Raw genomic sequence first — 27,097 nt, forward strand, 5'->3', positions numbered from 1 at the left:
ATAAAAATTACGACGCGAGAGTCGAATGGATCAACCGCAGTAATTTAATAAAAACTTTTGATATTTTACAATGTTGTGTTGCGAATAAAGTGCCTATATGTTTTGATGATTGTTCTGTAGGATAAGTGTTAGTTAATAAATGCTTTCGAGATGTCGAAGAACAAAATCGCGGCTAGAATCGACAGCCAAAATGTTGAAGTCAAAACTAAGGTGAGTGTCGACAAATTTCTAATTTCCCTTGAATTACAATAGTCACGCGAGTTTCTAGACCTAGTTTAGGTTATTACGAACTTCTTTTTTAATTTATCTACTAATATGATAGCGATAACTTTTTATAAAACTCTGAAAATTGAGTAGAAGTCAGTACATTGTAGGAAATAATCGCGTATATTACGAGCCGATTCTGCTGTCGTTTTAACGTGTTTATTTGAATTTAGGGCTAAGATAAAGTTGTTATTTTGTTATTCATTACGAATTAGTCATAATGTTGATTCACAACTATTCATTAAAAGTTTAGAATAGAAAATTAAAAGATACTTGAACAATTTGGTAGGCAAGTGTAATATGACATTATTACCATATTATTGTTTTTTTTTTGAAGTGCAAAACAAGAGAGGCAAGGATGTTACACAAAGCCAAATCTTTCAGGTACATTATGAAAAAAAATTTCTAGGCTCCATACTCAGTATTTACAGGCTTTTTGGCGGGAGACGGGAACGGGACAGTTGCTTTCTTCATTGAATAATCTAAATAATTAATACGAAGTGGTGTTTTGTGGTTAATGATCGCATTAAGTTAGTCGGAAGACATTCGCGAGTGTTATTATATTGGAGTATTCAATAAACAAAGTGTATCTGCCTATTTTCGCTTCGTGTCAGGAAGCCGCTCATAACTCAAAAGTTTATGCGGACTTTTGAGTTAATTCGTTTGGGGTTCGGAGTAGGAGTCTACTCCGAGGGTGGGGGCTTAGGTTTCATCATCATCACCTTTCATCATTTCATTAATCATCCAGAAAAAAAATACGTCAGACATGGCTGTATGGGCATAGTTCCCTTTGCCTTACCCTTCGGGGAAAACCAAACCAAAAAAAAAAAAAATCAGTATTTACATCTTATGAATATTCTGCCACTTATTCAAGTATCACCTAAGTAGCATAAATAAGTATGTCATGTACATATTTAAAATAGTTAAACCTATCTGTTTGAATATTTTTGAGTTATCATGCATGTGTAGTTGTTACATGAGCCATGTCAAGGTCCTTTGGTGCCTCAATAATAACCCTGACACTAGGGTTGTTAGGTTTGTCACTGACTTGTCTTGTTAGGAAATTACTTTATATAAATATGCGTCAAAAGTTACTTTAGTAAGCGAAAACAAGCAATGGACCGATTGAAATTGGCCATTAATCATGTACATCTATGAATGGATGCACTGTATTTTTATTTGTGTAGAACAAAGACAGCCTCTGTGGTCTGGTGGTTAGAGCATTAGGCTCACGATCTGGAGGACCGAGTTCGATTCCCAATGGGAACATTGTCAAAATCACTTGAATCATCTGAATGTCTGAAAAAGTAAGATGATTCCGTGCTTTGGATGTTAAGCCGATGGTCTCAGCTATAAGCCATAAAACACCTCCACCAACTCGCAGTGAAGCAGCGTGGGGGATGTTACATGCCACCTTATGGTTGATTAAGGGGTGGCCTGTGCCCTGCAGTGGGATGTTTATAGGCTGTTTATGTTATAATGTTATGTAGAATGAGGATAATTATTGTATTTCCTATTGGGACTTCCTGCAAGTACACCTAAACAAGTAATAACCTGTTGCTTTGTAGTACTAGTTTTCTATTATATCATAGTTATATTTATAGACATAGACATGACACATTTTACATATCATCTTAAACAATTAACAAATAGGTATTTTAAAATATTTAAAAAAAACATATTGCAATGTCATTGTAATAAAAAAATAAATAATAATATTGCAATTAAAAAATATAACATACTTATATCAATGTACTTATAGTTAGAATTGGAATTAAAAGTTTAAATCCAATATTATTACATTACAATTTACAATACAACACTATATTGTGGAGACAAAAATAATTTTTAATAAAAGCAGAGCAGTATTTTATTCTTACTTTCGGTTTACAAATCCACTTGATAGCACTTTAATCCTACTTTATCAAGTGGGATTTTCCACCCTATAATAAAATATAGAATGAAAATAATTAAAACAAAAAAAAAAACAAAAAATATCATATGAATTTTGCGAAAATTCCACTTGATATTAACTCAAAATCATGGTCTCCATCATCCGTTACGATGTCACTAATACCCTGTTTGTTAAGTAAGCGGACCTCGTGAAGAACGGGATAGCACTAGCGAGATGATGATTATTTATTTGTGTCATTTTATAACTTTTACAATTCGCATAATTTAATGATACTAACACAGAATAAGTCATATTACTAACAACTATGGAATTTATACTTTTCTGAAATAAATTATTTGAATTTGAATTATTAAATTCCATGTAACTTATTGTATTTTTTTTATTGTTAACAGTTTGATGCGGAATTCCGTCGGTTCTCCCTCAACCGTATGGAGAAGCTGAAGTATGAAGACTTCAAGGGTCTGATAGAGAAGCTGCACAGGCTGCATGATGTGGCCTTCCTCATATCATACACGGACCCCAGGGACGGGGACTTGCTGCCCATCAACAATGATGATAACCTGGCGCGGGCACTGCTCACTGCACGTCCGCTGCTCAGGGTCATCATTCAACGGAAGGGTGAGTATTTGTCAAAGATTTTAGATCCACTTGTACCATAGGCTAGTTTCCAACTAGTCAAATCAGTTACTTTTTACTAAACGTCTAAACACGAAATTACACTGGAATTTGTATGAAAAAGCACTCGCACTGTGACATAATATAATATCGTGATATAACGTTGAATAGAAAAAAGAAAATGTTTTTCGTCAGTTTTAGATGTCTCTTTATTTATTAATTAGAATTTTATAATGTATCCTTCATAGTCATTATCATCTCCCTAGCATCATCACTTTTTTCTCGAGTTCCCTTACCTAACCTGAAGATTTGACAGGTCCAGTTTTTTTACAGACGCAACTGCCTGTCTGACCTTCCAACCCGCGAAGGGAAAACCAGCCCAATACAGGTTAGGTCACATACCTCCGAAATGCATTTCTCAGGAATGTGGGTTTCCTCACGATGTTTTCCTTTACCGCTGAACACGTGATAATTATGATCCAAACATGAATATCGGAAACAAATTCGAAAACCATTGGTGTAGGTCTATGCTGGATTCGAACCAGCGTCCTCGAATTCAGAGTCAAGCGTTCTAACAACTGGGCTACCATGGCTCCAATTTATCCTTGACAGTATTATTCTTTATTGAATACTGTCCTAGAACAGCAAACCCCCCCCCCCCCCCCCGCACCAATTCGTATCGGGCGCCGACCTCACCCCCTCTGGGTCTTACTTTACCGCTCGCACACGGCTCTGGCACACTGTAAAAATGAGGCTTTTGTATGGAGTTCCGGGGTGTAATGTAAGGAGCAAAGTGCATTCTAACCCAAGGTATGAAAGTAAGATAAGTGGCTGCAAGTTGTCTCCTGATTACTTGTGGCTCTGTAAACCCCATTAGGGCTTTATTTATTCTCCTCCTATCGTGTGGGTTGTGAGCTGCATTACCAACCCCATCAACCCTGGCGTCAGGGTTTCTATTGAGCCGCCAAAGGCCCCTGACATGGCTCATGTAACGACTACTTACTTACATCAGTAAGTAGTAACCGGGACCAATGGCTTAACGTGCCTTCTGAAGCACGGATCATCTTACTTTCGGACAATCAGGTGATCAGCCTGTAATGTCCTAAACAAACGAGGGACCACAAAGTGATTTTTGTGATATGTCCCCACCGGGAATCGAACCCAGGCTCTCGGCCTCTAGGGTGCCATAGTGTAACAACTACTCCATTTATCTCCTCTAGAAATTACCACATTTTAAACATGGCTTAGCGACAGCAGTTATGAGTGAGGTCGCCAAAGAAATTGGTACTTGACACCCCATTGTTTACTTGCGAAGGAAGTTAATTTGCATAGGTAAATGTAAGAGTGGGTACACACTGCGACTATGCAAACTTATCGATAAATTGCTTCTTCTATCATGTGGGTTGTGAGGTGGAGTACCAACCTCATCAACCCTGGTGTCAGGGTTACTGTTGAGCTGTAAAGTCTAAAAACTATATTCTCTATGTAGGTACTTATTATCATGGCAGGGTCGCCATGTGAGGAGGGAATGGGGAGACAAGTAAACGACTCGAGTCGACCAAATAATGCGCATTTATTTATTACAGTAGTGTGGCTAGCGGGGTACTACGCTCAGTTCGGTACCCCGAAAATCATCCTTTCAAACTAGATTTTGTTAACAAACATTACGTTTTCAATGTTTTCACTAAAATTGACGCTACGCCGATAAACGCCAAACCGTTTATGTGTAGTTGCCTTTACAACATTGTATGAATGTTATTGTATAATACATGCGATTTGTCTTACTGTTGCATCTTATTACAAAACAATATGGTGTGAATTCGCTTGCCATTAGTTATAGTGATGTTAATTATTAAGGGCACGCCTTTAAGGCTTTGTTACGCCTACGTTGAAGCATTTAAGAATAAGAATAGGTATGCCTTGCAGAGGAGCTTGGTGGCGCAGCGGTAAACGCGCTCGGTCTGCGATTGTTGAAGTTAAGCAACTTTCGCAAAGGCCGGTCATAGGATGGGTGACCACAAAAAAAAAGTTTTCATCTCGATCTCCTCCGTGCTTCGGAAGGCACGTTAAGCCGTTGGTCCTGGCTGCATTAGCAGTCGTTAATAACCACCAATCCGCACTGGGCCCGCGTGATGGTTCTTAAACCATCGGGCCTTAGCCCGATCTCCCTATCCGTCCATAGGGAAGGCCTGTGCCCCAGCAGTGGGGACGTTAATGGGCTGATGATGATGATGCCTTGCAAATGAAAAATGCTTCTGTGTTAAAAATAAATCATAGAACTCATACAACTGCTAAGCTCGGCCTCCGTGGTCCAGTGGTTGAGCGTTGGGCTCACGATCCGGGGGTCCCTGGAATCCCGATAGGGACATATCACAAAAATCACTTTGTGATCCATAGTTTGATTAGGGCATTACAGGCTGATCACATGATTGTCCAAAAAGTAAGATGATTCGCGCTTCGGAAGCCGTTGGTCCCGGTTACTGCTTACTGATGTAAGTAAGTAGTCGTTACATGAGCCATGTCAGGGGCCTTTGGCGGCTCAATAATAACCCTGACCCCAGGGTTGATAAGGTTGGTCATTCACCTCACAACCCAAACGATATATGGCAGAGGCTATAAACATAATTGTTGCTTGATATTGGGATCAGATATGCATAGAATTATGTTGCTACCTATATTGCTTCTCTTTATTTCGATCAGAATGATAATGGGTGAAGAGCTCGGTGGCGCAGCGGTAAACGCGCTCGGTCTGCGATTGTTGAAGTTAAGCAACTTTCGCAAAGGCCGGTCATAGGATGGGTGACCACAAAAAAAAGTTTTCATCTCGAGCTCCTCCGTGCTTCGGAAGGCACGTTAAGCCGTTGGTCCCGGCTGCATTAGCAGTCGTTAATAACCATCAATCCGCACTGGGCCCGCGTGATGGTTTAAGGCCCGATCTCCCTATCCATCCTTAGGGAAGGCCCGTGCCCCAGCAGTGGGGACGTTAATGGGCTGATGATGATGATAATGGGTGGAAGATGTGTGTTGGTGGGTGACAAGGGACTTCATTTATTGCCAAAAACTAAGATAGAAGATGCATGTTATCTGTTGTCCATGAAATTAGAAGGGAGAGAGAGAGAGAGAGAGAATGTTTATTCAACAAATTGTGACACATTACATACAAAGTGTTACAAACACTAAAAACAACAAAATATCATAAAACAATTAAAGCACATAATAACGGGTTCTTACCGCGTTTAAATGGGGATATGAGGTTCAAATTATCGAACATGTGGAATCCAGTAGTAGGTGTTGTAAAAAGCTTGAAACGGCCTAATGTGGTGACAAAACGTGAGAACACAGTGAGTGCGGTTTGTCGTAGTGAGTTTGCTGCGAGTTCAGATGGTTCCGAACATTCCCATATCAAAAACATAAATAAGCGGCAAAGAAAGAGGGTAGACAGATATGTCTGCCCGTAGAAAATTATGGATCTACCTACTCCACTCCAATCTCATCAGTCATCCCGTGATCATGGCACTTGCAACAGTGTCGAAATATCGGGTGTCTCATATCCCCATTTAAACGCGGTAAGAACCCGTTATTGTGTGCTTTAATTATGATAATAACCGCGTAAACTTAAAACAATGTATGATAAAACAATTTTTAAAACTCAGTACATAATGTGGCACAGCAGTGAATAGGACACGAACTCAGCATTGTGTCTATTTCCGGAGAAACGGGCGCTGTTTTCCAGTCGCTCCTTAATTCTCCATGGAGAAGGTTAGAAGGTTAAATGAAGGCAATTAGCACAGCGCCATCTATACTGTTTTTGGAGAATGTAGCCTGGAAAGTCCATCATAGTCGCGTAACTCGTTGTATCATGTGCCTGGTTAATAGAAGAAGTGGAATTCTCTGCCGTCTTCTGTATTTCATGCATATAACCCGGGTGCTTTCAAGGCCAGTGTCCCCGATACCGACCCCGCCGGCGTGGTCGACGATTTCCCTCAATCAGCGCTTATCGCTATCGACCCACTAGGGTCGATTAATTATTTCAAATATTTTTCCTCTCAGACGACGCCCTGAGCCGAGGTTCGCGCCCAACTGAGCACCCTCAGGCCTGTTGTCTTAAACGTTGTACCGGGTGAGAGCCTTCAGCGAAATCGAATCGAATCGGCAAATCTACAATAAGTCACGTCAAAAAAAAAAGTCCAGAGTGAACAGGCACCTTCTGGACGAGCTCGCTCCATCTTAGGCGTCGTCAATGCCTTCGGGCCAAGAGAAAATCCATCAAAGGTAAAAAAATAGTAAATTAGCATCATGGTGGCAGTTGTATGTAAACCATAAGGTCGCGCTTCGTAGCACACCTTTATGTAGTTAACCTTACCCATTGCGCCATGACCAGATCATTTCAGACGCCATGATTGTCATGGCGTTGGGCTCACAATCCGTACATCCTGGGTTCAAATCCTATACGTAACATAAACAACCTATACACGTCCCACTGCTGGGCACAGGCCTCCCCTCAAAGAACCGGAGGGGGTATGAAGTGCACTCCACCACGCTGCTCCACTGCGGGTTGGTGGAGGTGTTTGAGCTAGTATCCCGGGACCAACGGCTTATCACTTTGTGAGACTGTTCTTTGTTTGGTAAGGACATTGCAGGCTTGAATCACCTGATGGTGCGAATAAGTAAGATGATTCCTTCCTTCGGAAGGCACGCTAAGTCGTTGGTCCCGGTTGCTACTTACTGATGTAAGTAAGTAGTCGTTATATGAGTCATGTCAGGGGCCTTTGGCGGCTCAATAGTAACCCTCACACCAGGGTTGATGAGGTTGGTACTCCGCCTACACGATAGAAGTACACTATAGATATGTCGGCCAATCGGTGCGCGGTTTAGCCTAATTAGCTGTGACAGAAACAGTAGACTGTAGACGCGGTGGCAGCCATTACCGACGCGCTATATATAGCATAATACATTATTATGTATCTGTCTGCATGACTTGCAATCCGTGACCATGACACGAGCCACGTCACGGTACAAGTCAATGGCTGAAGCGAGACGCTTCATTGTGTAACTTAGGGTAGTATTAATAAACTATGGCTCACCTAACATCTTGTATACCCTGATACCTGTACGCGAGAGGAGCTGATGAATCCCACCGAAAATGCTGCCAAAATGCCCGAAAATGCTGGTGGCAAAATACTGGGCTGAAAAAACCTGAATGCCATCGAAACGACGAGAAGAATAAACTAATCTCAATTCATCATCATCTTCCTAGCATTATCCTGTTCTTCACATGGTCCGCTTACCTAACCTGAAGATTTGACAGGTTCAGTTTTTTACAGAAGCGACTGCCTGTCTGACCTTCCAACCCGCGAAGGAAAAACCGTCCCAATACAGGTTAGGTCACATACATCCGATAATGCATTTCTCGGGAATGTGGGTTTCCTCGATGTTTTCCTTCACCGCTGAGCACGTGATAATAGATTTATGAAGATGAAGATTTAGATCTAAGCATGAATTCGATAACAAATTCGACAGTCATTGGTTTAGGCCTGTGTTGGATTCGAACTTGCGACCTCAAAGTGAGAGGCAAGCGTTCTAACAACTGGGCTACCACAGCTCGGCACGGCACGAACACGGCAATAAACGAAACTCAATTAAAACACATAATACCGGGTTCTTACCGCGTTAATCACGGATATGAGACTTCAGATGTTTCCGAACATTCCGACATCAAATGTAGAAACAAGCAGCAAAGAAAGAGGGTAGACAGATATATTTGCCCTTAAAAAAATATGGATCTATCTACTCCCAATGTCATCAATCGTCAGTTTTCAAATCACGCGCTGTTGGTCCCGGCTGTTAGCCGCAAAACAGCTCCACTAACCCGAAGTGGAGCTGCGTGGTGGAGTATGCTCCATACCCTCTCCGGTTGATTGATAGGCCTGTGGTCTGCAGTGGGACGTATATAGGGTTTATGTTTCTGTAATGTTGACCGAGTACTTATTTGCTGCATTTTGAAGCTAAAATATGCATAGCCGATTAGTTACCGATAATGATACTGACGACTAATCGGCTTTTCAGCCTAGTCGGTGCATCTCTAGCAAAACAATTTTCCGCTGCCGCTCGTGCCTTGGCCCACTTGATCACGTGTTACAACCTGCAACACGCACCACTGATCTCCACTAATGCGATTCAAGCTTCGCCATCACCTAGTTTAAATCAACCATTTAGCTACTATTTATACTACGTACAGTCATGAGCAATAATGTACCCACTTTAGGACTCTATCGCACTAACATATTTGACATTTAATGAGACTTACAGTTAAATTTGTCAAAAAAGTTAATGTGACATCGTACCAAAGTGTATACATATTAATGCTCGTGACCGTACCCCTCTTAACCGGCGTGCGTGTACGAAACGATTGAAATGTGGAGGAAGCAAGAGAAGTGTGTCAAGATCGAAGCAAATGGAATTCCATACTCTCTGCTTACCCCGGGCGGGAAATAGGCAGTCTTTCTATACCTATACAGGGTGTTAGTGACATCATCGTAACGAAAACTTTGGGGGATGATTTAGGCCATGACTCTTGAGTTGATATCAAGTGGAATTTTCGATCGCAAAAGTATAGAATTGAAAATAATTAAAAAAAAAAACTAAAAAAAAGAGGTCCAGGGTTCGAATTCCGGTGGGGATATATCACAAAAATTACTTGACATACAGGCTGATTAACCGATTGTCCAAACAATAAGATGATCCGTGCTTCAAAAGGTACGTGAAGCCGTTGGTCCTGGTTGCTGCTGACTCATGTAAGCATAGTCGTTACATGAGCCATGTCAGGAGTCTTTGGCGGCTCAATAATAACCCTGACACCAGGGTTGATGAGATTGGTAATCCACCTCACAACCCACAGGATTGTCAGTAATAAAAAAAAACAACAACAAATATAATTTATTGCACCAAAATAAAAGAAAACAGTTACAAAAGAGACTTAACTAGGTACATGGCAAAAGGCGGCCTTATCGCTTAAAGCGATTTCTTCCAGGCAACGATAAGGCTAGGAGATATAAAAAACTGTACTACGCACAATGACGCAAAGGTATAAATAATCCCGCTAGGTATTTATTGAACAATTACTTAATATAGGCAGTAGGAGTTCATTCATAGGTTTCTAACAAGTTTCCAAATATAGCAAACATTCCAATGTATAGTACTCAGTTCAAACAGCTGTTTGATTACTCATTCAAGTACACATACTGTCATGAGCAATATAATGTACCCACTTTAGGACTCTGTCGCACTAACATATTTGACATTTAGTGAGACTTACAGTTCAATTTGTCAAAAAAGTTAATGTGACATGGTACCAAAGTGTATTATTAATGCTCGTGACCGTACAAGCACAACTTAACAGCACAGCACGCCTGTGTAACGGCCTCCGTGGTCCAGTGGTTGAGCGTTGTGCTCACGATCCGGAGGTCCCGGGTTCTAATCCCGGTGGAGACAAATCACAAAAATCACTTTGTGATCCCTAGTTTGGTTAGGACATTACAGGCGGATCACCTGATTGTCCGAAAGTAAGACGACCCGTGCTTCGGAAGGCACGTCAAGCCGTTGGTCCCGGTTAATACTTACTGATGTAAGTTAGTAGTAGTTACACGAGCCATGTCAGGGGCCTTTGGCGGCTCAATAGTAACCCTGACACTTCACAACCCACACGATAGAAGAAGATTATGTATGTCGTTTCCATATATCGGCCCTGTGAAGTTCCTGACTTTATTATTATTATTATTTTATATATTTTGTAATATATATACAACATTAAATTTTGTATATATATATATATTGTATTATATATATTATATTCCTTTAATTGTATTGAAAATTGTTAAGATCACTAAGCGGCAAGCTGTTCCAATCCTTCGCTTTTCGCATTAAAAAGGAAAAGGAGAAGTGTGAGGTAGTAGTTAGTTAACTTACGATGTACTTACTATGTCGTTTAACATTCTCCCTCTGTTGTTTTCAGGTGACAGCCTGGAAGAGCTCAACGGCTACGGGACGATGCGCCCGCGCAACATAATCTCGTCGATCCTGAGCGGCACGCCGGCCAAGAACAAAGGACTCGCTATCTCCAACCCCCACGACTTTAGGATGGTCAGTACAGTCAAGACCTATTGCTCACATGATATTTCATGTACCCACTGTAGTATCCTGTCGCACTATCATATTTAACATTTGATGAGACTTACGGTGTAATTTGTCAAAAAAGTTAATGTGACATGGTTTCAAAGTGCATACATATTAGTACTCGTGACCGTACATAACAGAGAGAGAAAGAACATAGTTAAAGTTAGTGATGGGGAAATGCTCCGTCCCGTTCTAGCAGAACGGTAGTTGTATGTAACAGAGATGTGCCGTTCCCGGGAATATTCCCAAATTGGGAATGTTCCTGTTGTAAAAAGTAATGGTCAGTACATAACAGCGAGAGAAAGAAAGAACCATATTTAAAGTTAGTGGTGGATGAATGCTCCGTCCCGTTCTAGCAAAACGGCATCTGTACATGGCAGTAATATGCAGTTCCTGGAATGTTCCCAAAGTGGCAAATAAAAATAATACTTTGTTACCAGGGCCATGTTTCACTCTCTTCTGTTATTCCGTGTTTTTTTTTTGTATTTGTTACTGTGATAGTGTGGTGTTAAGAACTGGACGTCTGCTGCAGCGGTGGTGGCGGTCAGGATCGTTGAGTTAAAGACTTTCTTCAAATTCATACAAATTTATTACAAATAGGTAACAGACATGTTTTATATGAGGTCGCCGCGAATGAAGTGCGGAATCGACGGCGGCCGCGCCGCGCGTCGTCTTGCTGTCGTCGTGTGCGTGTGCTGTGTAATACGCGTAGCAGGCACACACACATGCTAGGCGTTAACAGTGGTGTCCCTATATAATCTTTCAGTCTACTCTGTCCCTTATCATCCTGAGGAGGCTATTGGGGGCTGGTCCGTACGTGATAGAAAAACGTATTGTTTTTTTACACTTGCCAACTGCTGTTGCCAACTACCCTATTGTCGTGTTGCAGGTATCAGCAATAATAGACGTAGACATAGTACCGGAGACTTGCAGGAGAGTGAAGCTGCTCAAACACGGGTCCGACAGGCCGCTGGGTTTTTTTATTAGGTGAGTCCCTTTTGGTTTTTAAAGAAAGGTTTAAAAATTCAAATTCAAAATTCAAAAATATCTTTATTCAGTAGGTAACATAGATACACTTTGAATCGTCAATTTTTACATAACGAACGTCTCGTCCGCCTAAAACTACTGCAGCTTCTCACAACCTGTATAGCCGGGGAACAGAAGCTGCAAGAAAAACCTCGGCACAGGGAAAGAAAGGAAAACATGAAACAGTAGGAGTGGGGCCCTGAAATCAGAAATCATAATCATTCAACGTAATTACATAAACTGCCCATACACGTCCCACTGCTGGGCACAGGCCTCCCCTCAATCAACCGGAGGGGGGAGCATACTCCACCACGCTGCTCCATTACGGGTTGGTGGAGGTGTTTTTACGGCTAATAGCCGGGACCAACGGCTTAACGTGCCCTCCGAAGCACGGAATCATCTTACTTTTTCGGACAATCAGGTGATTCAAGCCTGAAAAGTCCTTACCAAACAAAGGACAGTCTCACAAAGTGATTTCGACAATGTCCCCATCGGGAATCGAACCCGGACCTCCAGAGCGTGAGCGTAACGCTCTAACCACTAGACCACGGAGGCGTGTGTCAACGTAATTATCATGGATAAACTTGTAATCAATGTAAAATTTTTGAATTTACGTCACTTCGCAAGGTGTTATGGCTGAGGAGAAGAAATGACAAGAAACTGCAACAGCAACATCTTTTAAATCAATGAGGGTACATTACAAGTTATTTAGTAACTAGAGGAACACATTCAATACCTGACATTTTTATCATTGAGGTAGTCATTAATCTTATAATAACTTTTTTTTACATAAAGTAAGCTTCACGTGAGCTTTAAAATTTTCTGACAGATTAAAAATATAATCTGGTATTTTATTGTAAAAACGTACCTATACATAACACCAAAAAAGATGAATTTAATTTACTTAATCTAGAATTTTGAATAGCAATTTTATTTTTATTCCTTGTATTGTAAGTATGCCTTTCACAGTTTCTCGGAAGGAGAGATACATTCTTATAATACATACAGTCATGAGCAATATCATGTACCCACTTTAGAACCCTGTCGCACTATCATATTTGACATTTAATAAGACTTACGGTTTCATTTATCAAAAAAGTTAATGTGACATGGTATCATAGTGTATACATATTAGTACTCGTGACCGTACATAATGTTTTCATAAATATATTGACTTGCGACCGTCAGTATATTTATTTCTTTAAACTAATAGGTTTTTTAAGAATAAAAATGAATTAAATTATTGCCCTCCGGTTGATTGAGGGGAGGCCTGTACCCAGCAGTGGGACGTATATAGGCAGTTTATGTTTATGTAAAGGAGAATGGGCGAATCTGGTCCAAGAACCTCCACTGATGAGACTTATATGTAATGAAAGCTTATGCTTTCTCTATGAATCTGGCAAAGTTCTATCAGATTCTGTCCCGGGGTTCTTTTTTTACGGCCATGTTTGTCCTGGCTAAAAATGTGATAAAATACAGTGGGAGCTAAAATCGACTCAAGATTTGTTGCTGGATAACTAAGTCTACATAAATAATTATGTATCATATTGTATATCATTTTAAAGAGGATCTTTTCCAGAATCCGAAACATAAAAAAAAAAAACAAAAAAAAATCTTTTTGTAAGCGAATTATAGTCAATTTATATCTGCAGCGCCATTGTTTCTCGGTAGCTAAGTTCAAGTTTCATGCCTTTTACCCCTTCCAAAAGTATCTTACCGATTTTTTTTATATTGCTTCCGGAATTTGATCTGAGTGATAATAACAAGAAAAATAAATAAACACCTCTCCGATAGAGACCGGCTAAGCTATTGCCTATTGCAAGAAATCGTCATCATTAGCAAGTCATTACGGTATTGCATATTATAAGCTTATCAGCAACTTGGAACTTGGTCCAAGAACCTCCACTGGTGAGACTTGCATGTAATGATAGCTTATACTTGTCCTATGATTCTGGCAAAGTTCTATCAAACTCTGTCCTAGGGTTTTTTTACGGCCATGTTTGTCCTGAGTGTACAGTAGTGGACTGCAAAATCACCTCAGGATTTGTTGTCGATAAACTATTTAACTAAGTCTATATACATAATTATATATCATAATGTATATCAATTTTAAAGGGGAAGGTTATCAGAATCAGAAACACAAATAAAAAAAATGCATTATGTAAACGACTTTTAGCCAACTCACGTCCGTAGCACCATTTTTCTCAGCAGCTACGTACGAGTTTCGCGCCTTCCAACCTTTCCAAAGGAGCCCAATCATTTTTTTCCTTCTTCTGATATTGCATTCTTAACCTGACAAGTGACAACAAAGAAAAAAAAAATAGATACCATTCCGATAGAGGCCGCGTAAGCTATGGACCTATTGCAAGATAACGTACTCAAAGTCTAGTCATTATAATCCAACAGACGTAACATGATTAGAATGCGGCGGGACGGAAATGTAGTACATCGCCTTATGCGAAAGAGACGAAATATGTGTCTCTTTAATACTAACAGCAATACAACTATACAGCTTAGTACGAGAGAAACAAGAAATAAGTCATTCTAATCAAGATGCAATACAATGACTCTATTGTATACAAAAGAAACACATTTATTAAACAAGTTCAGGCAATAACTGGTGCAAAAGGCGGCTTTATTGCCAAGGTAGCAATTACTACCAGGCAACCTTACGTTTACGATACGTTTGTTGTACCATTCGGCATTGTTTATAAGACAAGATATAAGCCTGGATTAATAAAACAAGATTGTGGTGAAAGAAAACATACTACATTTGCGTCCTCTTGCATTCTAATCATGTTACGTCTGTTGGATTATAATGACTAGCCTTTGAGTACGTTATCTTGCAATAGGTCCATAGCTTACGCGGCCTCTATCGGAATGGTATCTATTTTATTTCTTGTTGTTGTCACTTAGTCTTGTCAGGTTAAGAATGCAATATCAGAAGAAGGAAAAAATGATTGGGCTTCTTTGGAAAGGTTGGAAGGCGCGAAACTCGTACGTAGCTGCTGAGAAAAATGGTGCTACGGACGTGAGTTGGCTAAAAGTCGTTTACATACTTAATGCATTTTTTTATTTGTGTTTCAGATTCTGATAACCTTCCCCTTTAAAATTGATATACATTATGATATATAATTATGTATATAGACTTATTTAAATAGTTTATCGACAACAAATCCTGAGGTGATTTTGCAGTCCACTACTGTACACTCAGGACAAACATGGCCGTAAAAAAACCCTAGGACAGAGTTTGATAGAACTTTGCCAGAATCATAGGACAAGTATAAGCTATCATTACATGCAAGTCTCACCAGTGGAGGTTCTTGGACCAAGTTCCAAGTTGCTGATAAGCTTATAATATGCAATACCGTAATGACTTGCTAATGATGACGATTTCTTGCAATAGGCAATAGCTTAGCCGGTCTCTATCGGAGAGGTGTTTATTTATTTTTCTTGTTATTATCACTCAGATCAAATTCCGGAAGCAATATAAAAAAAATCGGTAAGATACTTTTGGAAGGGGTAAAAGGCATGAAACTTGAACTTAGCTACCGAGAAACAATGGCGCTGCAGATATAAATTGACTATAATTGGCTTACAAAAAGATTTTTTTTTTGTTTTTTTTTATGTTTCGGATTCTGGAAAAGATCCTCTTTAAAATGATATACAATATGATACATAATTATTTATGTAGACTTAGTTATCCAGCAACAAATCTTGAGTCGATTTTAGCTCCCACTGTATTTTATCACATTTTTAGCCAGGACAAACATGGCCGTAAAAAAAGAACCCCGGGACAGAATCTGATAGGACTTTGCCAGAATCATAGGGAAAGCATAAGCTTTCATTACATATAAGTCTCATCAGTGGAGGTTCTTGGACCAAGTTTCATACAAAAGTGCCCATTGTCATTTATTGCCAGTAACAAGTTTACATTTTTCTATAAGAACTAGATAGTTATGAATATTACGAATACGAGCAAAAGGAAATGGCTCAGCTGTTTACTTGTCTACCTCCAGGGATGGTACATCAGTTCGTGTTACGCCGAACGGCGTGGAGCGATCAGCGGGCATCTTCATATCGCGACTGGTGCCGGGCGGGCTGGCGGAGTCCACCGGCCTGCTGGGCGTCAACGACGAGGTGCTGGAGGTCAACGGCATCGACGTCTCCAACAAGACCCTCGATCAGGTCAGTTTGGATAAATAATTTTACCCAAAATTTTGACTTTCCTCGTAATTTGAGGGAAATTTCAGGAAATTCAAACCTCCGCTTGTGCTCTAAACCACATTCCACTTCATGCGTTCGAATTCATGTTTGGACCAACGATCAATTTTAACAGCCGTGGTAGAACGTTTGCCTCTCACTTTGAGGTCGCAGGTTCGAATCCAGCACAAGCCTAAACCAATGATTGTCGAATTTGTTTTCGAATTCATGTTTGGATCGTAAATGATTATCACGTGCTCAGCGGTGAAGGAAAACATCGTGAGGAAACCCACCGAGAAATGCATTTTCGGAGGTATGTGACCTAACCTGTAATGGGCTGGTTTTCCCTTCGCGGATTAGGTCAGACAGGCAGTCGTTTCTGTAAAAAACCGGACCTGTAAAATCTTCATGTTAGGTAACTGGACCCTGTGAAAAACGGGATAATGGGAGATTATAATGATGATCAAAGCTCAATTGCTATCAAGTGGTTTCCAGGATCTGTGATTCGCACTTGAATGACGACGTTTATGACATTTGGCATGTAAACAAATACTCCAAACAACAGGAAGACGTTAGGGAAAGTGACGGAGAGCACAAAATTCGAAGTGTGTGGGAATGTTGAACGTGTGTTCTGGGGTTACTGTCAGCAAGGCAACCAGGTATGACGTGGAGTTAGTGGCCAGGAGCGATGCAAGCAACACAAGTACTTACTATCTGGTTAAAACACATAATAGCGGGTTCTTACCGCGTTTAAAGTAGGAATATGAGACTCTGACTTTAAACGCGGTAAGAACCCGTTATTATGTGTTTTAATTATGATAACAACCGCGTAAACTTACTATCTGGTTGTCCAGGTGACGGACATGATGGTGGCCAACTCGTCCAACCTGATCATCACGGTGCGGCCCGCCAACCAGCGTGCCGCTCCGCCTCCCACAGAGACGCTCAGCCGCACCAGCCAGCCCTCCAGCGACCACGACGAAGACAGGTATGGACATTATGCGCGTGACTCCACTGCAGGAGCAAGGGGGGGGGGGGGGGGGGGAAGGGGGTTTTAAAATAAAAGGCTATATTGAAGTGATTCACCTAAAAAGCAATATTGCAATTTAAAATATAAAAATAAGTGTGCAATGTCAACAAATATCAAATAACAACTTTTTTTTAACTCCCCAGTTATGTCTCTCTCTCTTTATTTAAGAGCTGCGCTCTTGTCGGTGGAGTAATCGCCATTCCTCTCTTCTTCCCGCCAAATCCTTCACCTCCTGATACGACACGACCTGCACATTTTCTTTTATTTGTTAAACCCCAATCTAAATATATAAAACGAGAAACTGACTGACTGACATATCAACGCACAGCCTAAACGGCTAAACGTAGGCACTTAAAATTTGGAAGAGACGTAGCTTAGGTACCGTAAAGGTGCACTAAGAAAGGAATTCCCGAAATTCCCGCGGGAACGGGAATTAGCGGGAAAAATCCTTCCACGCGGACGAAGTCGCGGGCAAAAGCTAGTTATGTACAAAATTAAAAATCGTTTATTTTCGATATCACATATCGCCTTAAAAAACCTTCGCCACACAGTGGTGGAGTATACTCCATATCTCCGGTCGATTGAGGGAACTCAACAACACTTGTACCGTTTCAGATTCGACCAAGACGAACAAGACGAGATCGTGGACCTAACAGCGGTCACTCTAGAAGACCAACCGGAGCAGAACTTCAACGTGCCCGCGAAGGACGACGGCCAAGTGTTACACCTCTAGTACATACTGCGCAGGTACCGCCAGGGGGTGAGGGGACAGCTTGTCTAGGAACTGCAAAGATGTCGCTGCAATCCACGTGCAGTTACGCATACGTGCAAAAACATTGCTGTAATCTATGTGCAGTTATGCATACGTGCAAAATTATTTTTGTAATCCACGTGCAGTTACGCATATGTGCAAAAACATTGCTGTAATCTACGTGCAGTTATGCATACGTGCAAAATTATTTTTGTAATCCACGTGCAGTTACGCATACGTGCAAAAATATTGGTGCAATCTACGTGCAGTTATGCATACGTGCTAAAATATTGCTGCAGTAATGTTTAAGATCACAATTTGAATAGGAACTGTAAAAAAATGCTATCTGCGTGCAGTTTCGTCTTTAAGCAAGTTATTATCTACATCGTAATATTAGCGTTAATTATAAAAAAAAACACGTCATGAATCATATGAATAGGCGTCTTTAAAGTGACCTTACATAACGAAATACATACGTAATGTGTAGGATATGAAAGCTACAATTCTTCAATTATTAGTAATAATATTATGGTTCAGCCCGGGAACTGCATACAAATATCTTGTTCTTGTTGTGTGCCTTACCCCGTGCGTGTGAGCGAGACAGACATCGCGCGCTCGCTTACTCCTTACGGCTTAAATAGACATAGGGTATATGACTAAAGGGGGTGAGGTAGTTCATGCTCGCTCCAAGCGTGTCAGTGCGGAGTAACAGTATACAGTAGTATGAAGAGGAAGAGGCGTACAGTCATGAGCAATATAATGTACCCACTTTAGGACTCTGTCGCACTAACATATTTGACATTTAGCGAGACTTAGAGTTCAATTTGTCAAAAAAGTTAATGTGACATGGTACCAAAGTGTATACATATTAGTACTCGTGACCGTACCCACCTTAATACGCGTGTTTAGCCTCTCCGTGCGCCGCGATATCTTCAAGTTTCAAGTTTATTTATTTCTGAACAATTTTTACATTGTGTCGAAAATTATACAAAAAAATAATAATAACAATATATCAGTATCAGTAAAACAAAAGAAAACAGTGAATACAAACTGCCACACACTAAATGCATAACACAATAAAATAATTCAATTCCCGTTTCAGCAAACCTTAAACAATTCGTAACATAATAATTATTATAATAATTACAAAAGCCAATCATAGTCAATTTAAAATAGGGGTCTATATTAAAATCCATAATTGAAAATCCGTAATCATTTAAATACATAATCATTAATATATATATAGGCCTATATATATATATATATATATATAGGCCCGCACCTTTATGTATGTATAACTGCACGCAAATTGCTGTCAAACTGCAAAGAAAAATGCACCTACATCACATATGCAGTGCGTACTTTACTGGCAAGCATCCAGTAATATTAAGTGTCAGTATATAGCAATGGTATGAACATTCCATTTTTATATCGTGATTTATAAGATATTATCATAGTGAGGAAATACAATGGTGCAAAATGTATGGAAGGATGGTTTTAGGTGAAATTATAGGCTCGAAAGTTTAGTACTAAGTGGACATTCCATCTTATGCCTTATAGTGTCTGCCTTAAAGTATGAATAATGAAGGCTTTTAGGTCGACAAGGATCGTTTGACGGTTGTATGACATTGACAGGACAGCGATGGTGTGCTCCAATTGGGGTAGTCAGAGGTACATCCATCGCAAGATGAACTAAGTACAAACAACTCACCGCGCTTTCTGTTAGACCAACGTGATAGGTCAAAGTAATGTAAAAGTCACTGTGGTCCTGTTCACCGGCTTGCTTCTCAAAATTCAAATTCAAAAATATGTTTATTCAGTTGGTAAAATAGTTACACTTTGAATCGTCAATTTTTACATAACGAACGTCTCATCCGCCTAACACTACTGCAGCTTCTCACAACCTGTGTAGCCGGGGAAAAGAAGCTGCAAGAAAAACCTCGGCACAGGGCCCTAGGCGTTCTTTAAAAAAAATAAACATAAAATATTTTTATACAATTGAGTAATTTAGCTGCCTAATATCAAAAAGGGGAGCGTCAGTTCGAACTCCGGTACCAGACTTGCACCAGTTATTAATTTATCTCAAGTGCAATAACACAGTTGGCTCGACCATTATAGACGGAGATACGACCTATCACGTTGGTCTAACAGAAAGCTCGGTGAATTATGGGTACTTAGTTCATCTTGCGATGGATGTACCTCTGAGTACCCCAATTGGGACACATTTGTGAGTTTATGTTATGTGTTATCTATCAAATGCAGCGTCAGTTCCGATTTTGGCCACCCGCCAAAACATCCTTGATACTAAACTCACTTACCCTTGATTTGGCGCGTCGCCAAATCATCCTTGTCGGTCTATAATAGTGACAAGGATGTTTTGGCGGGTGGCCAAATTGGAATGTATAGAGATGGGGCACACTAGCGCTCCTATCAATGTCATCCAAGTACTGGAACGTCCTTGAGGACCTTTAAAGTCAAACGACAATAGCATAGTTGCCTAAATCAAAGATCAATTATAAAATACTTATCACGTAATCGGGGTTACTAATAAAACATTCCATTTTTCAATCCAGGATAAAAACTAAAATTTTCAACTCAGGCGGCGGCGCTGTTGAGTGTTCCAAAATTTTGACAGTTCTCCATACTGTCCAGCTAAAATTCGCCATAAATTGCGATAAAATGTGGAGCAACGTGAATTGTATCCGAGAGAAGGACGAGTTACGAAGAAGAAAAGCCATTAGTTGGAAAAATGCAGTTTTGATTGAAAATCTTTTTGTCTAAGGTCGGAATAAACATAACACTATGATTTTGCAGTTAAACGCTGCGCAAACGGTTATAGTGTATAAATATAACCAAAACAATAATGTTCGTTTACTCAAACAGTATGACGAACTGTCAAAATTGAACACTCAACAGTAGCGACAGCTGACGGGAGAAATAGGAAATTTTTATCCTCAAATCATTTAACAGGATGTTTTTTATCCAAAAATCCTGTTAAATAACAGTGCATATAGGTAGCTTAAGAATCAAATAGAAAAAAAAACGGCTATGATCCCAATCGAGGTAGTCAGAGAATCGAGATTGTATATTAAAATTTAATGTACTTAATGACAATTGTGCCTAAATATTTTATATAATTATTATTGTTATCAAAATCTAAGTTTAGCGCTGATTAGACGAACATTCCCTATAGATTCGGTAAGATTGTGTATTCTTTTTTCTTTATCCTAAGGGTGGTATTAATAAACTCAGCTTCGAGACTGCCCTCAAGATCATGTCAATGTGACAGTTCTTAAATCAAAACAGGGACTTGAGCAGGATCTTGCGGGCAGTCTCAGCTGAGATTAGTTTATTAATACCACCCTATGACTCCACCACGCTGCTCCACTCAGGTTTGGTAGAAATGAGTTGAATATACAATTTTATCGTTCTAATAGAATATTGTTTATCTGCCTAAAATGTACTTAACGAAACGCATATCGATTCCATATCAAATGCGCTTCAAGCATGTATAAAAAAAACCGAAATATTGGTGTCATTCTTGGGGGTTAAAATGGTAGCTATTCATCTAAGAAAGCAATATTGCTATTTGACATTTGTGTGCAATGCGCACTTACTTTTATATGCGCAAATGTCAATTAATATTGCTTTTTTAGATGAATTGCTTCGATGTGGCCTTCCCCCCGATCACTACAAAGTCTTCAATGCCTCGTTTATTGTATTTAATTGTTAGGTATGCTTTAGTGCATTGATTTAGTAGGAATTTTACAATGAAGATGTTCATTTTAAAAAGAAGAAATATCGCGGCATTGTCCACAAATGTCAAATAGCAATATTGCTTTTTAGATGATTTTTTTAGTCGGGTAAAAAAAAACTAGAATTTATTTTATTTATTTGACACACCAACTGTCATTGTAAGATTTCTACAAAGTATTTGGGTAATCATTCCATTTTTAGTGGGCTGGTTTTCCCTTCGCGGGTTGGAAGATCAGACAAGCAGTCACTTCTGTAAAAAACCGGACCTGTCAAATCTTCAACTTAGGTAAGCGGACCCTGTGCACAACGGGATAACGCTATAGCGTTAAAAAAAATAACGCAATCTCTAGATGATTCCATTTCTTATTATTATTTCTTTAAATGCGGACAATAAAATTTAGGTTAAATGAAATGTATTTGTTAAGTGTCAAATCTCCATCCATTTTGTTGTAGTGTGAATACACCCTGTTCGATTATTGTTGTTAGGAATTTGGACCGTAGATTTTAGTCAATTAAAAAAAGTGTTTTTTTTTCTATTATTAGCACAGCGGCAGTACGGTCTAATACTAATATGTATATGCTTTGGTACCATGTCACATTAACTTTTTTGACAAATTGAACTGTAAGTCTCATTAATTGTCAAATGTGTTAGTGCGACAGGGTTCTAAAGTGGGTACATGATGATGTTCATGACTCGTACCTCGTGGGAGTGAGACAGACAGTTCTTGCGCGCTCCCTCACTCATCAACTTACGGCTTAAATTAAAACAGCCTTCATCGAAAGGGTGAGGTAACAGCACGAGCCTAAACCAATGTTTATTGAAATTGTTTTCGAATTCATGTTGTTCATAAATGATTATCACGTGCTCAGCGGTGACGGAAAACATCGTGAGGAAACCCACATTCCCGAGAAATGCGTCCCGAAGGTATGTGACCTGTATCGGGCTGGTTTTCCGTTCGCGTGTTGGACGGTCAGACCCAGCCGCTTCTGTAAAAAAAACCGGACCTGTCAAAAGTTGAGGTTAGGTAAGCGGACCCTGTGAGAAACGGGATAGAGTAAAATATTATGATGATTAAAATTTCTACTTTATTTTTCAGATTTTGACTAAAAATACGGTTCATATTCGAAACTTTATGGCTAGATATATTTACTACGTCGTTATTATTCACTTCCCATGGAAGGTGCTAATTATAAATCACATGAAATCTATTAAAATATTATTGTACTGATGTTTCCATGCCTATTTTTGTATTTATAAGATTTTTTAAATTGGCTTACATTGTATCGAGTTTGAAAACTAAAATGGCGGAAAATGTTTTCTTTTTTTGAATTAGGTATACAGATAGCTGTCACTTTGACATTTAGAACCCTTATTAAAAAAATAATAATTGACATTTAGAAACAAATTGGCCCTATTAAGTCTGTCAGTGGTACCGAATCCAGTAAACACCATCTAATTTAATTTTAACTTATACCTGTCATTTTCTTATCCGCTGAAAAGCAAAGGGACGGGCAATCGACAAGCTAAAAATTTTACATCGGCCAATAACCCGACAGATTTAAGTTGGCACAACGTACCAACGAGATACCTATTTGATTCGCCCAGGTTATTCACTCATTAATTTTAAAATTAACGTATGTCAATTGGGTAGTTTCCTAGGTCAAAGATAAATTATGATATTCTGATTACTAAATAAAAACAGATCTAAAGGTGATCAATTTTCTTTTTTCTATTTAACTTATTTATGAATTTGAAATTTTGATTACTAAATAAAGTCAGATCTAAAGGTGATAAAAAACGTTTTCTTTTTTCTACTTAGTTTATTTATGTATTTGAAAAAAGAAAACTGTAAATTAATTGCGACATTGGCCCCGATTCCTGCAGACACCGCCTAATTTTATTTTAGGTTATATCCGTCATTTTCATATCCGTCGAAAAGGAAAGGGACTGATGATTCACAGCTCTTAATTTTAGGAAGAATGAGTAAATGAATGTGTCGGGTTATTGACTGATGTAAAATTTTTAGACGGTTGGTTTAGATTTGTGCTTAAAATTGACGTGTGTTCCATAAATTTTATGCTTGTCGATTACCCGTCCCTTTCCTTTTTGGCGGATAAGAAAATGACAGATATAACTTAAAATAAAATTAGATGGTATTTACAGGAATTAGCACCATTTTCTCACGTTTTTCACATAAATTCCATAGCAAATAGGACATTCCGTGTCTCGAATCTCTGATATATTAATCCATACTTTTTAATGCCTATCATTTTCAATTTGGTATTGTAATTATTGTCATGTTGTAAATAGGGTAGTTGAAATATTTTAAGAAATTAATTATGGAATTTTACACTAGCTATTGTTGAACTTACCTATTTTCCTTAAACTGTTTTCATCAAATACTTTTCTTAGACTCTATAATAATGTTTATTAATCGTAACGGACACCACGAGCACTAGTAACGTGAGTGAATTTAGAACCTTGTTCGCATTAACATGTTTGATATTTAGTGAGACTCTCGAGATGCAATTTGTCAAAACAGTGAATGTGACATGGTACTAATGTTGGTGAGACCAACAACACACGACAACAACTGCCCTATTTTATACCCATATTTACCTTACCTATATTTTTGGAAATATTCATAACATTGTCTTGAGTGAAAACTACGCAAGCGCCATTTTGAAAAATCACATTCTGATATGACAAAAAACCTTAATTCTTGTTGGAATAAGGGACTTTCCAACTTACGTTCTTTAAAAATCACATAGATGGCGTTGTTCAGATTAGGAAGTTTGTTATAAACCAGTCTTTTTTTTATTTAAAACACATAATAACGGGTTCTTACCGCGTTTAAAGTAGGGATATGATATGAGACTCCCGATATTTCGACACTGTTGCAAGTGCCATGATCACTAGATGACTGATGAGATTGGAGTGGAGTAGGTGATCCATATTTTTTTTGTGTGAAGTACCCGTTATTATGTGTTTTAATTATGATAATAACCGCGTAAACTTAAAACAATGTACAGTCTTTTTTTGTTTTTCTGACCTTCCGACATGCAAAGGGAACGCCCATACAGCCAGTAAACCATAGCCTAAAATTGAATCATGGTGAAAAATCGAGTTTCTAACAGCCAAATCTTCATTTGGAGCGGTAAACATAGTTAAAAACTCCAAAGTCTTATACTTTATGGCCATAGAGAATATTTTAGAATGGGAATATTTTTTACTTTGATCCGCTAGCCGTACTGCCAGTAATCTAAACTCAACAACGCCATCTATGTGATTTTCAAAGAACTTCATCTGGAAAGTTCCTCATTCGGGTAAAATTTTTAACTAAAACTTTTTACCTGCGGGCTTAGCATCGTAAGCACGCGACTCTTTCTCGCCGCGACAGAGATCATCTGTCTCCTTCTGTGCAGTACTGTGAGAGAGTGACGGGTGATGTATGTCGAGGCGAGGAGTCGCGCGCTTACGGTGCTAAGCCCGCAGCAGGCTTAGCGCGCTGAAGGCGCGAGCACAGCGAGTAAATGTCAAAAAGCGAGTTGTCAAATTTGACAGACGAGTTGAGGTTCCTCGTTCGCGCATCGACTTGCTCGCGACTTGAAAATTCTGTCACACAAATAATAAAAACGATCATTTTTCTCATTTTGTTATTGAAATAAAAGTCCTTTTATTCTTTTTCTTGGCTCTTCTGTAAGCAATGTACAATAAGGTATTTCCTTTGGAGTGCAATGTCTTGAAAAAAACGCGTGTATCCGGTAATCGCCTGTACCAAGAACCTTATTTTTTTATGGTTGTCGCGTCGCGCTTACAATAGTGTCACACCCCGGACACTTCATACAAACAACCTCGTTTTACACAGACACCACACATTGACATTATCATACACGCGCATCTGTGTATGTGACGTCTGGCGCCATACGATTTAAGTCTAAACGATGTTCGAGGGGGGGTGAGGTAAACCTAGCTCACGCTGGTGGGGTGCGAAGAGTTGCCGTTCTATACGTAGTATTATTTATTATTCTATGATAGCGTGCTAAGCCTGCTGGATCAAAACTTATTTTTCGCGTGTCTGTTGCAAGGTTTTGTTAAACAAAAATCATATCCGAATATGGTTTTTCAAATAAGACTTCGATATAAATGTTGAATAATGTAGGGCCTACACCCGTGCCTTGGGGTACTCTTTAATTTATTAGTAGGAGAGTGCTTAAATATTATAATAAGGTTATTCCCTCTGTGAATATTTGAAATTGTGTAAATTGATTTTTAGAAGTTGAATATTTTATATGTTTTTTACGACTTCATGTAAAAACTTATGTCAAAAGATATGGAGGGAAACAAAATTGTTTAAAAACTTCTACAATTCATTTACACAGGCATAATCGGCTTATGAATTTTTTTACTTAACAATAATCATTAAAATTTTAGTATTTTTTATATTTTATCAGGACTTAGTTTTTAAAAGTGAATACTAGATCAAACTATTACTTAGTATTTCGAGCTTAATTTAAAGAAAAAAATGTATTTAATGTATTTTTAAGGAATGTATTCTTAGTTAAGACAAGGAGGTAGTTACATGCACATATCTGATCTAAACTAGGTTTAAAAAACAAACTTTTTTTCATCTAAGCAGTTTGTATATTTTTTTGTAAGCTACTTTTAGAAAGCATTATAGATAATGTAAAATACACAATTCCTTTTTTTCATTTTTCAGTATTTTTAATCTGTATTTTGCAAGTGACATTTTATTTTTTATTGAAATCACGAATGTACTTAATTTTTTTTACACGCGTTGCCTTGGGTGGTGTTTTGGACGCAAAATTAAAAATACGTAGTTTGATGAATCGGCTCAAATAAATGGTCCAAAAGGTGTTATAGTCAAGCAGTATACATAGTTTAAGAAGTTATTTACACTCTAAGTTGATACACCCGTGTTGTATGTAATAAAATATATTCTTATTTAATCATTGTTTTTTATTTAGGTAAGTAACATTTTTTTTTGCAGTGTCGAAAAGTAAGTATGCATTTGAATAATCACATTCTGTGTGATTTTCTTCAATAAAAAGTGGATTTAAATACATACATACATAAACTCACGCCCGTAATTCCTAATGGGGTGGGCAGAGCCACAGTAATCAAGGCAACTTGCAGCCACTTGATACGATATCGTAAGCTGGATATGATAAAGCAGCTGAACGTGTTCTATGTTTTTTATTTGCTCCTAGAAGAAGCAATTTCAATCCAGATAAAAGTTAAGACTACAATTTTTTACCTGGATTAAAACTAGCTATAGTGCAGGGGCGCGGGGGTATGGCGACAGCGGAAACCAAGAGAGGTGCGGGAGGCAGGCGCGTTTTT

General features: G+C 38.9%; 1 protein-coding gene across 1 annotated transcript; it reads left to right on the top strand.

Annotated features, from left to right (window-relative positions):
• On the top strand, positions 1-26,703 carry LOC126376669 (partitioning defective protein 6). The gene is made up of 7 exons (XM_050024218.1): positions 1-210; positions 2,572-2,797; positions 10,806-10,933; positions 11,856-11,953; positions 16,012-16,180; positions 17,050-17,183; positions 17,841-26,703. Exons 1-7 carry the CDS (start codon positions 151-153, stop codon positions 17,956-17,958), a joined length of 933 nt encoding a protein of 310 aa, XP_049880175.1. The 5' UTR covers positions 1-150; the 3' UTR covers positions 17,959-26,703.
• The last annotated feature ends 394 nt before the right edge of the window (positions 26,704-27,097 follow it).

This window comes from Pectinophora gossypiella, chromosome 21 (assembly GCF_024362695.1).
Source record: "Pectinophora gossypiella chromosome 21, ilPecGoss1.1, whole genome shotgun sequence".
Classification (NCBI taxonomy): Eukaryota; Metazoa; Arthropoda; class Insecta; order Lepidoptera; family Gelechiidae; genus Pectinophora; species Pectinophora gossypiella.

Excerpts from the sequence above, each read along its gene's own strand:
- LOC126376669 (XM_050024218.1), top strand. The coding sequence starts at position 151 with ATGTCGAAGAACAAAATCGCGGCTAGAATCGACAGCCAAAATGTTGAA. Across the intron at positions 211-2,571 it reads ATGTTGAAGTCAAAACTAAG|TTTGATGCGGAATTCCGTCG; the intron begins GTGAGTGTCGAC and ends TATTGTTAACAG. Across the intron at positions 11,954-16,011 it reads CCGCTGGGTTTTTTTATTAG|GGATGGTACATCAGTTCGTG; the intron begins GTGAGTCCCTTT and ends GTCTACCTCCAG.